Raw genomic sequence first — 18,217 nt, 5'->3', positions numbered from 1 at the left:
CATAATTGCTAATGTAGTTTTCAGAAAACAAAAGAACGTAATGAATTCAACCAACAAGTGTTGAGTTGTTTCTAGTCACCCTGTTTATATTATCATGGATGATTGAGAATCTATACAGAAAAATAATTTGATATTGTGAGTTATATATGCTACATATTACCTTGTTGCGATCCATTATGCTAACGAAAATTTTATGTTTTTTTTTTCCTGACAAAACTATTGACTCTTGCAAAAAAAATTTTGGGGGGTGAAAAAAAAAAGTGGAAATTTTTTTTTGGTGGAATTTTTTTTTTCATTTTTCAGAATTTTTTCCTCCATAATTCTTTCCCAATTGTCAAAACGTTTCAAACAAAAACAGTACAATTTGCCTTAATCACTTTTTTTGGTGTAAGTGAATTAAAAAAACATTTTTTTTTAAAAATTATATTTATTTATTTTTTTATTAGATTTATTTAACTTATTTTTCAGTAAAATATTTGTTCGCCAACATTTTTTTTCTTTTGTCCACCAAAAAATTACCCAAATGAAAAGAATATTACAATACCACCTCCACTACCACCCCTAAAATTCTGTTATAATAATATTAAAAAAAATTTAATCTGAAATTTGTCAGAAAATGCATAATTAGAAAGTGTTTCTTTCCCAATAACTACTATAAGACCACAGCAAATATCACTCCACCGAAAAGCTTTGAGCTGTGTGCAAATGAAGTTCTTAACGGACGAATAAAGTGGTATGATTTGAATTGAAAACAGATGAGAAGACTGAGTTGATTGACTCGTTGCTCCCTAAAATGTCCTTCCACACCAAACGCGACCAAGTAAGCCTTTAAGACCATGCTTTGTGCACAAGGGTCAGAAATGGAACTCCTCTAAAATGTTCCTCTAAAGACGTTGTCGTGAAAATAAAATCTATTCCAATTTAAGTGCTGTACATCTGTGAATCAGGGGTCTTACAAGAACTCAACAACACCGAGCAAGTAAGATATCTGGCTGCAGGTCTGGAGAATGTGGGGAGTGGCCCATCAGACTGTGTGTGTGTGTGTGTGTGTGTGTCACAAATAAGAGAGCAGCTGTTTGTCTAAGCTCAACACAAAGCACATGCTGCGGTGTCATGAAATCCACGGGGGAATGCCAAGCTCATGGAAACAAACTATGACAACAACAGCGATGTGGATGAAAAGCAGCAATGTATCAGGCCTTGTCCGACCTAAACGCACAATAAAAATAAATTGGTTCATGATGATGATACGACCGATAACGGGGAAAAACAGCCCAGTAAAATAAGTTTCATCAAAAAAGAAAAAAAAAAAAAAGGTTTTGTTGAATTATTTTTGGTTGGGCTTGCTTCCTCAGAACAAATTTTCCCGCTCATTTTTTTCCATTATTTAGTTACTTTTTAAAGAAAATAGACACAATTTCTTGAAAAAAACTTTTTTTTCTTGAAGGAAAAAAAAATATTTTTCCTCGAAAAATATATTTCATAATATTTAAAATTTGTAATTTACATTGGAATATTTTCTTCAAATACAGAGAAGCACAACTAAAAATAATTATAATCTAAATAAACTCCGGGAAAATACAATTGTTCTTAAAAGATTTTAAAAAATTTAAGATTTTAACCTTAATTTTTTTTTCAGAAAAAACTAAAAATTAATCATTTTTTTTCCTCCCAGGAAAAGAAAACGATAGTCATATTTCGAAAAATCCTGAAAAAAAACAACAGCACGGACGAAAGTCAGGCATGGCCTTAGTGTGCCAACAATATGTCATTATGATAGCTTGGGTTCACGCAGCACATTTACGTACAGACGCGTCAGAGGTTCCCACTACATACCCCGCAGGCAAGCAGCGGCGGCGTCCTGAGCCTCCAAGAGCACGGCCTGGCTGGGCAGACTGTTCCGAGAGCGCGTCACCGACTCCAGCTGGGAAGCGCGACCCAGCAGAGAGGCGGCATCCAGGACCTCCCCTTCTTTGGCTTCCAGGTCAGATTTGGAGGTGGTGAGGGGCCGGGGCCCGGCGGGAGCTCCGAGGCGTGTGGGGTCGTTAAGGCAGGCGGCGGTGCCACTGTCCAAGCTCAAAACCCGGGCGTGCGTCTTGGCGCTGCCCGAACTGGGGGTTCGCCGGGAGGTGCGACGCCTCCCTCCGGCCCGAGCGCCCGCCTCCGACGCCGCACCGGCGGCGGTCTGCTTGGCTTTGAGGGCCCGGTAGCGCCCCTCGGGTGAGTGGCAGGAGCGCGAGGTGGCGCTGGAGGAGCTGTCCGTGCTCAAGTGTCGGGCGGAGGCGAGGCTGGAGGCACAGCTCAGCTCGCTGTGGTCGCTGGAGTCCTCCTCTCCGCCACCCCCGGTGAACACGGCGCTGCAAGGCTTGGCCAGCCCGCGCGTCGTCATGTAGTCTCGGTGGCGGCTGGCGTCAAAACTGCTGGCCCGTTTCTTGCCTGAGCGTCGCCGCCCGCTGCGGCCGGTGGACAGAGAGCAAGTCCTCTGAACGACATTTTTTGACTCAACGCGGGGCGCGTCGCCCGTTTCCACCGAGCTATCGGCACTGGTCCCGGTGCCGGGCTCTCCCGGACTCCTTTTGCCCTCAGTGAGCTCGGGAGGTGCAGAAGACACGGCTGTCCCCGGCTGGTTAGCCGTCAGCTCGTTTGCGTGCGGGTTCTTGTTGCCCTCCCTGGAGGGAAGGCCTCCGACGCCGCGGGAACACGTCCTGCCGTCGCCGTGGGCGGACGGCGCATCTACCCGCTCCCGCAGCCGCTCGTCCCCGGAGAGCGACAGGAGGCTCTCCACGTGTGTGGAACTGGTCTGCTCGCTGTGGAAGCTGCTGACGGTGCTGTTGGTGTCGCGGTCGGTGCCGCTGCAGTAGCTCTCGGTGGAGCCGCTGCTGCGCGTGCTCAGGCTGCGCAGGCTTTCGGCACTGCGCTCGCCCCGCCGGGATTTCCTCCCAACGTTGGGGCCCTTCCCGCCACCACCCGTGTCCCCCTGATACAACCCTGAGCCGCCCTCTCCGGCTTCCCTGGAGACGGAGCGGGATACCCTGCGTGGGTCTTTGTGCTTGTAACATTCGAGCCCCGAAGTGGAGGCCACCGCTTGGTCCTGCTGGTAGAGCCGCTCGGCCGCCTCCCGCTGCGGCCGAGCGGCCTCCAGCTCGCACACGGGATCGAGGCCGCCCCTCCTTGGCGGCGGATAGAGTGCAAAATCCGGCAAGCCCGGGTCCGGGAAGGCGGACCCCGCCGAGCTGGAGGTCCGAGGAAGACCCCGCGAACGGGGCTCCTTCTTAAAGGTCTGCGACTGCGAGGACACGTGAGGGGCGGCCTCCTCGTGCGACAGGCTACAGTGGTACGCGGCGGCGTTGCAGAGCTCGGCGGGTTCTCGGGACAGCTCCGATGGACACAAGGAGGTGGAGGGCAGCAGGGACGCAAAGGAGTCGTTGGGAACCAGGCAGTACATTTTTGTGTCGGAGAGTAGATCTAAAAATACAAAAGGAACTTTTTAATAAGTTGTATAAGTTGGAGGGCTTTTGTTGTTCACATAAACAAAAAAACATATTGCAATTTCAAAGTGACAGGCATGCGTACAAAACGACATCACATGGCAAAGTGTTTACAGAAAATGGCTCCGGCGTGCAGGTCTCATTCCTGACGCATTTGCGACAATTTCAAGGATGACGGGCTTAAACTGACCGCTCCGCCAACATAGTTAGCAGTTCTGAAGCATCTTCTTTTTACCACTGACTGTTTTCTGCTCCTTTGCTGTTTTGGTGCTGGGACGTTTTTTCACCTTTTGATGAATAAATATGATTAGCGTGACCCAGTGGCGGGCCGTGCATTTCGTACGTCGGCCTTCAGTGAAGTCTGACTTGAATAAATCCTTCTCATGTTACCATCATTTATGACACCACAGCTGGACAAATAATGAACAGAAGACACTTGCGCACTACTGAGCGAGCTTCTCCTGAAAAGTCCGACTTGAAAATGGCCTCGCAAGTGTATCTGCAATTAAATCCACACTTTTCCCTCCTTCGGCCATTGGGGTTTTAAATAGCAAGAATATATTTGAGATATTTGAAGGGTCGCCAGTTACGACTTTCTGTTGTGTTTATTCCGCATAGCGCTGCCCCCTCACGTGTGAGTATCCAATCACAAAACGCGTTCATCACCTTCAGCGTGAGGCCAGGGAGGTTGACTGTGACCAACTCGTGATCCGATTGGCTATTGTAACTGTCTATCAAATCTGAAAGCCCCTTGAGACACAGAACATACGCCCGCACAATTGTATCCGAAGGCCTCGGACAAATACGGCGTGCTACGGGTATTTTGAAATCTGCCTGGCAACACGAGCTCGCTGAATTCTGATTGGATAAAAACTCTCACCTAAAAATATAACGCTAGGATATAATATAACGTCAATGTGAAGAATATGATCATGATTTCTTCATGATGTTAGGCCTTGAGAGACTTGAGCGCCCGCCAACTGGCGTGACCCGAGCGTCCATGCTGCAGTGGCATCATCATCATCAACCAACATGGAAATATTTTCCACAACACGTTCCCTTTAAATGAACTTGCGTGCGCACCGTGATCGTGACTGCAGCTCTCCACCAGAGTCAGGCTGATGTCGTCTGACGTCTTTCCCACATCTGCAGAGAAACGAGGGAAGCAATTAGGAGACGACAGCTTCAATCAATTATTAATCCACCCGGCAAGGTGCCGTGGTTGCCCTTCCTGTTTGACTGCCACCGTCTTTTGTTTCGCCGCACAATCTACCTTTCGGTGACCTCTAAGTAACGGATAGTCCCAAGCACTTTTCCCACAAACATCAATGAGGCATGATTAATTCCGGAATGTTCTCTCGAACGTCCCAACGGCCTTTGAAGAAAAATCCTCCATCAAAATCGACATTTCTCAACAACAAAGTGGCTTGGCTGCGAGCACAGAGGAGGAAAGGCTCTTCAACATAGAGTGCAACGGACCCCCCGTGGGAACCTGCAGTTTTATTACCTCAACTTAGCACAAAAGTGAAAGTCAGGAAGTTGGTCAACCAAAACACAATTTCCAATAATTATTCCCGAAGGGTGGTAACAGAAGCTATTAATGATACAGCCCACTTGAATTGGGGCCAAGCAAGTCAGATACACACCAAAATCAGGAGATGGAACATTGGACCAAAAACAAAAAAAAAAAGCTACAGGGTCGGGATGGTCACCCAGCAGGTTAAGATAATTTTGCTGTTACAGTCTAGTTGCATCGGGGCCAAGGGGGCACTATCCCACCTAATCTAGGGGAAATTCAAACTCACTGTGTGGGTCAGGTGAAACCGACTGTGTTGCAATACACATTACTGCCCTAAACAGGATTGGTGTGGAACAGCTTTGCAAGTCCGTCTCATACATTCGACCGAGTTTGGCAAAAAAATTGGCCTTAGATTTCTGTGCAGTGTGGAAAAAGACACTGAAGGGGCGGTTCCATTCAGCTTGTATGGAGGCTGAATGGTCCAGGGTCCAAGCCAAAAAAACAGATCCAAGGAACAAGAAAATACGTTTTCTGTGTGTGGCCGGTGGCAGCTAAGTTATAATGTGCGTAACTGCCACCTACAGGCCCGGAGTAAAACAGCAATGGCCAGCATTCCATGATTTGTTCTTCCAATGGTCGTGCCTTGTCGAGGTCTGCGCGTGTGCGCTGGGCTCAATATCACAAAGCTTATGTTGACACTTTGGCCTTATCTAGTGAGCGCCTCATCCCGTGACTGCGCCGCCAGTCAGACGGGACACGTTAGCCGAGAGTGACTTAGCGCACGATGGGCGGGTGGGAATGATCCGTTACCTTTGACTCCCGTCACTCTCCCGAGGGTGGACGCCGTCTGGAATGGGAAGGCAAAAGATGAGAAATTAGGAGACGTGTCCTTGGAGGAGCAAAATGTTCGCGCAAGGTCAACTGATAAGGTGCATGATCTTAACGGAGTGGAACATCCTCTCCTGTGCTGGGGGAAGCGCATCGTTTGAAACAGAAAATTGAGTGACCTGGTAGCAGGCTATTTTGCTACTTGCTGTCGACCAAAAATGACATCACAGTTGCTCACGGCTCACCTCTGGACCGACTTTGTTCATGTGACATTCACAAACTGAGCTGTGATTGGTTATCTTAGCCCTAAGCAAATTTTATTTTTTTGGTCATTTGTAATTGACATCAAGTGGCAGTACAAGAAAAAATGGCCGCCCTTGGGGCCGCATAGAACATAGTGTAGTGAAGAACATTTTTTTTATTTGACTTCCATTTTAAGTGGAAGTGTCGGACGATTAATTTTTTTAACTAATTAATCACAGAAACATTGCGTAATTAAGTGCAATTAATCAGATTTTTTAATATCTTGTAATTTATGTGAAATCGCGCAATATGAAGCATATTCTAAATCAAAGACTGTTCTAATAGTTTTGAAGTAAATAAAACCGAGTTAAAATATTTAATCATGTGAATTTTTTTTTTTAAATTAATCTTGAGCTCATGCTTTAATTTTGACAGCCCTAGTATTAATTTATTAGTATATTCACTTGTATTTTTTTTTTTTTTTTAAAAGGACAGGTTAAAGTCCTGATCCAACAGCTAGTAAAAAGTAAAAAAATATAAAAATAAAAAATAAGGCACATTCTTTCAATCACTTACATAGTGATAGTATTGGGAATTTAGCTAAATTTGTTCTGCTAAATTAGCTAAAGACCTACACAATACCCGCATACAATTCTTAAGACTTGACAGAATTTGTATTTAAATTTAAATTAGGCCATTTACATATCTTTATCTGTTACATTTATTATAGTTAAAGCATCCTCCACGTCGCTGCAGTGCTTGTTTTTTTCTGTCTTAAAGAAGCCCAACATCTCAATCAAGCAAAATCACAAGCACGGCTGACTTTACCTTTCTCTATTTACATCGTTTTTATGTCGTGTGGTCATCATCGGAGGTTTAAAAAAAAAAAAAAAAAAAAAAAAAAACACACTGTATGCAAATGTGGAGTTAAAATTAAAAAGCCGTCAGAAAAATAAACACGCAAGTCCAGATCAAGGAAAATTGACTTAAATATATCACAGCGTGTGTTTTTTGCAACTTCCTACTAGTGCAATACATAAAATACCTGCTGCTCCATCCCGATATAGGAGTTCCTCGAGCTGCAGTCCACTGGCGGCGTCTCTTGCCTGATAAAATCAGCCATCTCGATCCCCCCGCCAGGATCTCTGCCCGCACACACACACACACACACACAAACACACACTTGTGTTACTCACTGTCCTCATGTGTCATTCATCACGCTAATGCTCTTTGCAACTGTCAACCGGCGTTACGCGTCGTTTATCTCCATCCTTTCAATCAGTCAAGGTGATTGAATGAAGGGCGAAGAGGATGCGCAACTCCAAAAAAGATTTTGTCTCTCGCGGCCTGGACGAGTGAAATAAGGGACACTAATGAGATTTCGAGTGATGTAAAGTAGCCGCGGGGTTTATATTTAGCCCAGATGTGCTTTTTCAACCGGGCTGTGATGACTAAAAAACAAACTGCCCTGCCAGGGATTGTCTATAAATCATTTCCATGCGGCGGGGATGTTTCGTAACCGGGGTCAAGCGGTGAAGATAAACATCCCGGGAAACGGTCACATGGAAGCGCGCAACAACAGCAACACCTTGAGTGCACAGCATCGACTTCGGTTTGTCAAACAACCTGCAGTCCAGATGTGGTGGCAAACGACAGCAGAGCAAAGTAGAAGGAACGTCTTTTTGTACTTCTGCAAAAGGGTCCAGCGAAAGACTGTCACTCTGGAATGTTGATATGAGTCACTCGGACCGACGAAGGGCAATAAAAGAGTGCAACCTCATTGGTTTTTATTCCGACGGCTGGAGCTTTTAGACTTGCTGAAAAAAAAAAAAAAAAAACATAGCATGGAAACTTCTTTTTAACGTGTGTATCCAAACAGAGTGGTAACTCGACTCGCAAGTGATCAGACTTATTTCAACAGACGAGCTGTCGCGCTGACAACTCGTGAACAAAATTTTAACGGTATCACAATTCACAAGCAGGGGAAAAAAATCATTAAAAAATAAAGAAAGAAAGTGCTTGCCTTGTGGTTTTGATTTCCATTCCCAGTTGAAGTTTAAATATATATAAAAAAACAAAAAACATTTTGTGTATTGAACAAAAACACAATTTACGATTGTCAGCTAGCTTAATGCTCGCACACAATGCAATACGTCATTGACAGGCTAACAAAAACTAGCATTTATAACTTTCTAAGCGATGGATAATTGAACACAACAAATGAAATAATACTCAAAGTCACATATTCATTATGATAAAAGCAACTAAAGAGCGCATCTGAGTGACTTTGTTGTTGTTGAAACTCTTCTTTCTGTATGACGTGCATTTCTGCAGCACACTGCCCTCTGGTGGGGAGGGCGCACACAGCATGAACCATGAAATCATGATGGAAAAAAGCTGTGTCATTCTTCACATGATAGTATTGTTAACTCATTCACTACCATTGACGGCTAAATACGTCAAAGATTTTTTTTTTTTTACTCGGCTGCAAGTGAATGAGTTAAGTACTTCTTACGTATGTTTGAATAAAGTACAATCCCGAGAGGGAGAGAGGGTACGACGGGGAAAGACGCTTTGAGATCTGCGTGTTCTGAATTACGATTGTGGTCACAGAACGACATGAAACGTGAGAATGTTTTTGGCGAAAAGTTGATACCACTGGGACGCTTCATTCAACATCATCTACCGTCCAGGCAAGAAAGGAACGATTGTTCTTTCTGACATTGACCAAATGCAATTTGTAAGAATTTCGAAGCCAAGTCTTTGAGTCTCTGGAATTTAACACCAGTGACTCCGTGGACATTTTGCCAAACATTTTCTTCCTCAGGCCCGAGCAGGAAATATCTCATTCTGAAGCAAAGCAGGCTTTGCATTCTGCCCCAAAATATTGCAAACATGACCTGGAAAGTGGAATTTGGCAGCATGGGGATGAGGTGTTGCATGAAGTGGTAAAAACACAAATTGCGATTTTACTATCTTTAAGGACACTATCTTGTCCAAACTAAAAGGTAAGCAGAGCTGCAGTGTTGTTGGATGCACAAATTAATGCAACTGTTTCAAGCATCAGTTTGACAGAATCTTATTTTTGGCAAAGTTGTGAAAGTCGGGCTATTCGAGTTAGGCGAAGTATAAAAAAAGGAGCTTGGCGACGAGGTGCTGCATCCACAAGCGAATTATTTTATTTGTTTTTTGTATGAAATTTTGTACGAACCCTTGCGGCTTCATTCCCTACCTGCACTGTTTTTAAATTGCACTAAATAAACAAACCAACCCTGCCCGAAAAAAACCCCCAAACAAAAACAACAAAACAAAAAAGCCATTTATTTCATCTTAGTTACCAGTTAATTTAACTTTTTCAGAGTTGTCTTGACCTTTTAATATTTTCACAGGGTCCTTATTTTGCATAGCTTTTTTGTTTAATTCAATAATTATCACTCATCAAATAATGATACTCTTAGCAGCCATTTTGCCCCGCCCAAGCTGCGGCTAACGAATAGTTTGGTATTCGGATATCGATCGAACGTCTACCCCAAAAACCTACCCCGGGCCGTTGCTGTCCTGGCGTCGGGTGGCGCCGCCGTCGCGCGCCCCCTCTGCACCGCCTCGGCAGCCCTGCGTCTTCTTGGCCTGCAGTTCTACCACCTCGCCCTCGTCCAGGGCGTGGTGCAAACGGTAGTTGACCGTCTTGAGGAGTAGGAACATGACGGCGATCACACCACAGTAGATGCCCACGATGACCATGGTGGACGGCAATGCCTGCCACGAGACAGAGACATAGCGAGTGGAGATGAAAACACCTGTATCTCCATGACATGACAGCCCCCTCCAGCATCCAGGTCTTGTGCCACCGCACTTGGAATACCCTCTGCATCCGTTGGCGTTGCTATTAGCTGTGGCTCAGGTTATAAACCACAGCGCTGACTGGTGGATTTCCACTCTCGGAATAGAAGGCGAACCAGAAACTAATTTGAAACACCCTCAATATAGAAGTTAGTATGGCCGGGAAACTGACACTGGCGTGGCGCTAATAGAAATTTGAAGGCAGCGGTGAAGGGTTTAAAATTAATTTAATGATTGCAGGAAGTGTTTCTAATCCTCCCGTTGTGTTCATTTTTTTAGGAAACCGCGATCATGTTTCCAGGGAACAAAAAAATAAATAAATAAATAAATAAAATTGCTTTTATGTTATAATTGTTGTGTAAATGCCCTACATTGGGCGAGGATAGGCTGGCTCGATAGAGGACAAGCAGTGAAGATTTTTTTATTTTTTTTTAATTCATTCAAATTGACATCGCAATGAATCTGCCCTTTTTTCTCTCTCGCTCATTAGATTTGCTAATAATAAAATGCAATATTTAATATAGTAATGAGTCGAGTAATATTTATCAATTAAAGCTTCAGCAACAAGTGGATTTTTTTTCTGAAACGTCATTACAACGCATGGTTAAAATCAGTCTTGTATAAGTTTTTATGGGTCAAACTTAAAAGCAAAAAAGATGGAAAATCCGATTTTCTACAAAACAAATAAAAGACCTTTTTAAATTAAAAAAAAATTTCGGGACACATAAAAGTCATCGCTGATTAAAATGTGCTGCTAACCACCACATTTACTCCCTCTAATATTGTTTTTTATAATATCGATTCGTTTTGTTCTCCAATATTTTAGGGCGGAATGGGCTCGTTAAAAAAAAGTGAAGTAATTCAAGGTCGAGTATAAATTAGACAGCTTACACATAAAAAACGAGGCGTTATTTTGAACAATTAAGTCATATGAACAAGCTCAAACGAACATAAATATCACAAAGTATAAATGTATTGAGAGGCGCAAAGGGTCATTTCGTGGTGTTGTTGGACTTTTAACGGCACATTACATTGTGTACGGTCCAGATAATAGACACGACCAGGGAGGCTTCGATGTACCGTCCCAGTGGCCGCTAACCCGGACCGACAGCCTGGTGGGAGACAAGCGAGCGAGTGAGCGAGCGAGCGAGCTCCCTCGTTTGTCGAATAAAATGGCAGAAGAAACAAATACATTAAGGGGAACTCACCATGTAAAGTGTGAAGGGGAAGCATAGCAGAAAAAGCCAGATGTAAAGATGCAGCGCGTTGACGAACGTATTCTGGTCGGGGTCGTAGTACCACCCGCCGGTGATTGAAGCCCAGACCCCCTGCCTGAGGATCTGGAGGGTCTGCGAGCCCATGGCTTGCTTTAGCGGGCCGACGACGGGAACCACAGCGGCCGGCGAGGGCGACACGCTCGCACGCCGCCACCGACGACGACTAAAGGACGAACGGCGCCGTGTAGTTGGTCACAGACGCTGGCCTAGGCATCTTCGAGCGCCGCTAGCTAGCCCCAGCCAAGCCAAGCCAAGCCGGGGAGCTTGGCTGCTGCTATGAGTCCTCCACTGGAGGACCGTGCTATCCCACCACGCCCTGCGAGGACGCTCTTCTTCGTGGCCTCAGCCGCGTCCCACGCGAAGAAGAGCGAGAACGGTCGAGCGTGTGTGCATTTTTTTCTGCATAATGTGTATTATAGCACGTGTACAGGTACTTGAGGAAACGCGGCATAGTTTAATTCAGCATCAGTTAGTAAGTAAGTAAAAATACATTATCTTGAGTTGGACCAAGAGACAAATGTCGACCTCTAGTGTTACTGTGGTGTATTACGGGTAAATAATGAACTCAATGATTTTTTTCTTCTTCTCGATATAGCTACAAAAGACAAATATTAGGGGGGGGTATATTTTAGAAAACACTACGAAATATTTGTATGTGGTATTTCGTATTTTTGTGCTACGTTTTATTTTTTAAATAAACGTTTTTACGCTCCCTCTCCAGATGATTGTGCATTTATATTACACCATATAGAAAGCGCAGCTCCGTCTATTCTGAAATGCGCTATAAAAATTGCATTGTATTTTTTTAAAATTGCTTCTCTATCTTAGCTAATTTTTCTTTGCAATAAAACACTGAAATTAGTGTTCCATTTTTTAATTCTAAGATTATTTTTCAATACGTTATATTTTTTTCTAGTATTTTTCAAGTTACATTTGATATTTTTTTTAATTATTATTTTTCAAGAATTTTGTCAAAATATTCTTTTTCTTCTGTATTTTCTGACCATTTTTAATAACTAATTGTTCTGCTCATTTTAACATTGTGGTAGCGTTAGCACTAAACACTGAATCCATATTACTTACTGTATTTAACGCAGCATCCATAAAACATATCAAATGAAACAATCATAACATAAGCACTCCCTGATAAATTTGTGATTTTTAAATTGAAAACCAAATGACAACACATTCATTACACAAAACATAAACGATAAAGAGCAGTGAATGAAATGAGGCGGGGTGAGGAATCTTGGGTTCCTACCGGAAGGGATGACGCCTCATCGTTCCTGGATGTGTACAAAAGACGAGCAGGAATGAAACTAATCTTGGATGCAAAATGACGTCATCAAACATCCGCTGGCTCATCCCCAACCATGGTTCATATTATCATCATTATTCAATAATGCAGTGTGCAAAGCATCCAGGCCCAAAACGGGAACTGCTTCTTCATCCTGATCCGATAGAGGCCAAATGGCAGAAGACCAAGTTCTAATTGTTTTTTTGTATTTTGTTGGTGTGACGGTGGTCACTGAAGCCGCGCTCTCTTCTCAGGAGGCGGCTTGCTTGCTGGTGCGGCGGCAGAGGATTTGGTCGCCGGCTCCCTTTCCTCTTGTTTGACCGTTTCCGTGGGAGGTTCGGGCTCTTTTTTCACCTCCACTGTGACACACATTTTAAGATATGTTATTCGCGGGTTAATTAGCCATTTATTTGTCAATACTTTGTAAAAAAAAAAAAATAAATAAATAAATAATAAAAATTGTTGAGTGAATTCAAAATATACAGGCAACAAACGATAACATTTATAGTTTGGCAATTCAACAAAATATTTGTAGTTTTGCTAATGTGAAAATTGTCTTTCCTGCGTGTTCAATAAAGAAATAAGAGTTGACGCCACTAATTGTCCCTTGCATTGTCCCCCAACGTACGCAAAGTTTAAAAAAATAAAAAAAATAAATGAAAAAACATCAATAATTGATATTCTCTAAGTTGTTGCAACTTATGTGACTGTTTTGGAGCCAACAATACAAGTTGTATTTCTTTTTTTAACAGCGTAGGGGTGAACGATTTTGGAAAATAATGAAATGGCAATGTTTTTTTACTCAATGTTGCAATTTAACATGTGAGTATTTTTTTTTCAAACTCCTCCACTCATGTATTTGAAATCATCAATGAAAGTATTATGAGGGGAAATTTAAACATTTTTTTTATCACACACTACTGTTTACTTTTGCCTTTTTTTTACTGAAAAGATTTTCATGATTAAGTTTACCCGTTTCATTTAATTGCACCCAATTGTCCTAATTGTATTTTATTTATTTTTTTGCAATATAACGAAACACTTTTGTTGATGCTGTGTTCTGCAATGCTTATATGTGTTAAGCAACATCAGTCCAAAATGTGCCCAAAATCACAGTGTTTGCAATTCGAAAAATTGCTCTCGACTCCACCGAAATATCTGCTCTATCGATACAATTGAAATCCTACCTGGAATGGGCTTCTCTCCAGGCTTTGGCTGAAATTGCAGAAAGAAGAAAATGAAACACCTCGACCAGACAGGACTTTGTTGAAATACAAGCGATTATCTGTCTTGAGTTGAGAGCAAAATTTGAGTTACAAGCGCTAGATGGCAGCAGCAAACTGTGCAAGAGGCAGTTTGGCAGATAGTCGACAAGAATCAAAAGTACCTGGTAGAAGGTTGGCGGGAACTTTGACCTCAGATCCAAAAGTAGAGTGTCCACACGATGTCTCTGGAACAGCGAACCTGGCTCCTCTTTCTTCTTGGATTTTGGCTTGTTTTTTTCTGTCAAAACATAATTCATTCGTGTGGCGTGACCCCGTGACATACGTAGAGAACTTCGTCTGATCGAAAAGTCTTCACCTCGCTCCTCCTGGTCTTTGAAGTGCCACCAGTATCCTTTGGAGGGATGGTAGCGGCAGTAGGACATGGCTTCGTCAAAAGCAGATTGGATGCCGTGAACGGCGGAAAGCTGAAATGGCCAAAAAAAAAAAGAAGTATTAGAAATGATGGATTATGTTCTGTTTCGAGTAACTGAAAAAGTGGGAAAAAAAACGTCTTCAGGTTGAAGTGAGTTGAGGAGTTTTAAACTTTTCATTATAAACTTTTTTTTTTTTTTAATGTTGTGGCCATCAATTACATCCTCGCCAATAGCGGCGGTATTTCACAGTACTGGTTCTCACCGCTCTGGAGCTGATGACCGTGCTGAGGTCCGGTGCCTGGTAGACCACTCCAATGATGATGTAGTAGTCGGCCAAGGGAATCACTGATTGGTGGAAATTGACACAAGAAGTTTGTGGTCGAGAGTAAACTTAACCGTACAAGAAGAAATAAGAAATCTTTTATTGATCGTCAGAGTGAAAATTCACGTGTTCGATCATTAAAAGAAATTATACTATTGTATGGTCTTGAGAAGGTGCTCACCTTGTGTGGGAGACTGTCTCTGTTGCTTACGGATGATGTAGAGAATGGGCTCTTGCGCATGGAGAAGAATGTACTCCACTCCTACCATCTGACTGCAATGCAAGGAAACGCTGTGCAATCAAACATCACCTACTTGGACATTTTTCTCTAAAACAAAACTACAGTCAAACCCTACTGATTTTTAAGCTGTTCTTTTTTTTTTTTCGTGGGTCGTGGGATCGATTTCTTGACAGCAAAGGGTTATAAAAAAAGGCACTAGTCAGGAATACTTTAAAAAGTGTGTTTTAATAAAAGCATGTGGAAGGGGGAAAAAATAAAATTGTGTGTTATTACAATCTCACAAATCTTCATGTATCGTAGGTGGGCATGGAATGTAACCACCACAATAAATGAGGCTTTATTGCAAAAGTATTGACAGAAAGCGACACACATTCACATCTATCCACACTTTTCCAAAAATATTCCCAAAATGTTATCCTTGCCACATATCCATATTTTTTTCTTGGGGTTGGAGGACATTTTCAGGTTATATTGCCAATCTGGTCGAAAAATGTCTTCAAATCAGAGTAAAAGAGTGTAACTCGATTTTTCTCAACACATCGTGACGCTTTATTTTCATCTGCTACTATTTGAAGCGCTCATTCCACATTTTTTTTTTCAAATTCCACAATAAATACAGTGAGATGAACATACTTGAGATGGTCCAGGCTGAGCCGCTGCATTTTTACCACCTCGTTATTACAAGTGCGGTCATAGAAGGGGTTACTCCTCTCCGAGAAGTAGTCGAGGACATTTCCTGGGTTGAGGATGGGTACCAAGCCGCTGTCCACCCAGGATATGCCCAGCAGGTTGTCTGCAAAGTCAACCAAAATACATTTTGTATGGGGTAATCTACACATCAATAAGTGTCATATCATGAAAAAAAAATAGGAAGACCATTGGAAAGTGACTTTGGAGACAAAATGGAAGACAAATTTCCCGGTTAAAAGTGCCCGTTCACATTTACGCAAATCAAAGAATGCTCCAGTGATGACTTCGCGTTCTGCATCAATGTTATTAAAAAGCACAAATAGCAGTCTTGAGTAAGATTAAAAAGTCAGCTATCGAGAAACAAAAACCTTGTCTCCCTTCCTACCAATGAAAATAAAATCGCTGCTAATGCTAGTCGCCAACACTAAAAAAGAAAAAACAACAACCAACGAACAATAATACAGTTCCCTGATATTATTGGTTCCAATATTTAACTCGTTCGCTCGTCTACTTCCAATAACAGAAGCATGCGCATATGTTTTAAATAATAATTAAACATTTTTTTTCGCTACCTCTGAAATCCACCGACGCCATGACGTAAATAAACGGTCGCACAATGATGGCGTTGGCAAGCGTGGTCGTGAGGTGTCGTAGTATGATGACGTCAGAGGTGAACGTCAAGGCGTAGGGAACGAGGTCAAGATTGTTATTAACAAGTAATGACGACAAAAAGGAGCGTAAAATCGAATTTAATAGTAAATTATGTGTGGGTCTACTGTATTCTCATTTACAAAAGTTCGTACACGAATGCAAGTGTGATTAAAAACATATCAACAGCAAAAAATAAGTCAAATAAAAAGTATGGATGCAGCTGACTGGTAAGCAGCACTTTTTTTTTTGAGAAAAGCAACACTAAAATCTTTTTGATGCATCTCTCGGCTGACTATTTTTGGAACCGGTCTGCGGGCTACTTAAGTAGTGCCTGTGTGCTCCATGTTAGTCACCCCTGATTTTATTGAAAGCTCTCTCTGCTGATTTAGCTATATAAGAAAAAAATAGTGATACTAATGACAAGAACTGATGATGTTAAATACTTTTTCAAGCAAAAAAAAAATCTAAAAAGTGGCCCTGTGTTTGGCCATGAATAAAATGCACGTAAAATCCTCCACGAAGCCTGAGTGTTGACAATAGCTACATTTGTACCATAAAATGTCAACTAAACTGAAACAGTATTCCATTCCTCCACCTCCCAAATTGTGTTTGCTTGACAACAGCCAACTATTTAAAGCCACAGTATCATACAGAGACATAAAAAGAGGCTTTATATAACCTCCGGCGCTATATGCACTCATACTTAACAGCCCTCCCAGGCCTTATAATGTGGTCAGGAGGGACAGTGGAATTTGAGTGACACACCCAAAACACAGCTGAGTTCACCAGCACTGCCAGTGGGTGACACAGCAGCACATGCAAAAAGGAGAAATGATTCTCTGGTGGGTCGGACCCCATTAGAGAGCTTCTCCAATCTTGACATTATCGGTTGAAATCAATGAATCTTGACTAGGACCGAAGCGTTTGCTCATGTTACCCCTAAACTTGTTCTTGCTCCTCCTTGCTCTTCACCTGAGATGCGATTTGAAGGTTTTGTTACCTACTCAAAAACTGACAGTTTTTCACCTTTCAATCTTTCAGCCTCAGTTGTTCCGTATGCTTCATCCCAAAAACTATGCTCTCAACATCCTGGTCTTTTTGTGACTCAGAGAGCTCAAAATAAATTAGCACGTTCTACAGCATGCTCTGTTCCGTCTCCACTACGCTGAAATGCCCTACCTGATGAAAATAGAGTGGCTAACTCTATAGAAATGTTGAAATCTAAACTTTAGACTCATATTTACACTCTCACATTTAGTTAAACCACACCTATTGTGGAAATTGCATCTTTGTCCTGGAGTTACACCCTGACATCTGGATTTTGGCCTGTTTTATTGCCACTTCTCCCCTCGGAGCCTTTTGCAGCGTCACTGATTTTGAGCTAACAATGTGTGGGAAATTCATTTGTAAAAAATAGAGTTGACTCGGAAAATATGAGGGGGTGGGGCCTCTGTTCACCCAGCCCCCACGCTTAAATTGACAAATAAATATCAGGAGGTGTCTGAACATGTGTACCAATCAGCAAAAACGTATTTTCAAACCCCACCATATGCAAACAATGACATCATAGGCTGCCAGGGGACTCATGGAGCTTCCGGTTGCGAGTCTGTTCGATTGCATGACGACTGTGCAGCAGCTCGGGCAAGAGAGGACAAGCCGTGAGGAGATGTTTGTCTGATTCAGCACGCAAGCCTAAAAACAGCATGAAGGAGGGTTATTGTTTGCTCCCGTCATGGTTATTTCCTCATGAAGTAGCAGTTAAACAAATTATTCTATCATACGAGTATGCAAAAAAAAAAATAAATAAATAAATAAAAAAAAAAAGAACAGCAACTTTTACATAGAGCACATTATTCACTCTATATTACATTAAATATAAAACAGATCTAAACTAAGCAAAATTGTGAAATAAAAATAATAATAAATACATACAAGAAATAATGTTTTTTTTCCGGTGTGGCATGGGAAGATTTTTAATACATCTTCAAAATAGTTTAATTAAAAAACAACTACACTTGATTTATGTGTAACATACAAAAAAAACATTCAAACAAATGGGTCATAAATTCATAAATATATCCAAAATATAAAATTGATAATAGTATAACAAATAAACTAAAACATTTAAAAAAAAAAAGTTCTCCAGAAAAACAGTGGGAAAACAAAAATATATTTTTTTAAT

General features: G+C 42.1%; 2 protein-coding genes across 3 annotated transcripts in view; both read right to left on the bottom strand.

The window, feature by feature from the left end:
- The window catches only part of pcnx1 (pecanex 1), a 34,567-nt gene extending 23,049 nt beyond the window's left edge, over positions 1-11,518 (bottom strand). For both annotated transcript variants that reach the window (XM_088312393.1, XM_088312399.1), the window contains exons 1-6: positions 11,127-11,518; positions 9,620-9,834; positions 7,124-7,223; positions 5,818-5,854; positions 4,572-4,634; positions 1,837-3,465 (exon numbers count right to left, since the gene is read on the bottom strand). In XM_088312393.1, the coding sequence (XP_088168519.1) occupies positions 1,837-3,465; positions 4,572-4,634; positions 5,818-5,854; positions 7,124-7,223; positions 9,620-9,834; positions 11,127-11,279 (2,197 nt within the window). In that variant the 5' untranslated portion in view covers positions 11,280-11,518. The remainder of the gene's footprint in view (positions 1-1,836; positions 3,466-4,571; positions 4,635-5,817; positions 5,855-7,123; positions 7,224-9,619; positions 9,835-11,126) is intronic.
- An 817-nt stretch (positions 11,519-12,335) lies between these two features.
- On the bottom strand, positions 12,336-16,047 carry med6 (mediator complex subunit 6). The gene is made up of 8 exons (XM_088305671.1): positions 15,957-16,047; positions 15,328-15,487; positions 14,635-14,726; positions 14,394-14,476; positions 14,074-14,182; positions 13,880-13,995; positions 13,680-13,707; positions 12,336-12,851 (listed from the first exon to the last, which is right to left on the bottom strand). Exons 1-8 carry the CDS (start codon positions 15,976-15,978, stop codon positions 12,721-12,723), a joined length of 741 nt encoding a protein of 246 aa, XP_088161797.1. The 5' UTR covers positions 15,979-16,047; the 3' UTR covers positions 12,336-12,720.
- Between the last annotated feature and the right edge of the window lie 2,170 nt (positions 16,048-18,217).

The sequence above is a fragment of the Idiotropiscis lumnitzeri genome, chromosome 1, assembly GCF_059441095.1.
Source record: "Idiotropiscis lumnitzeri isolate Australia: NSW breed Sydney's pygmy pipehorse chromosome 1, RoL_Ilum_1.0, whole genome shotgun sequence".
Classification (NCBI taxonomy): domain Eukaryota; kingdom Metazoa; phylum Chordata; class Actinopteri; order Syngnathiformes; family Syngnathidae; genus Idiotropiscis; species Idiotropiscis lumnitzeri.
Note: the sequence above shows the minus strand (reverse complement) of the source record. Positions and strands in the feature narration are given on the sequence as shown.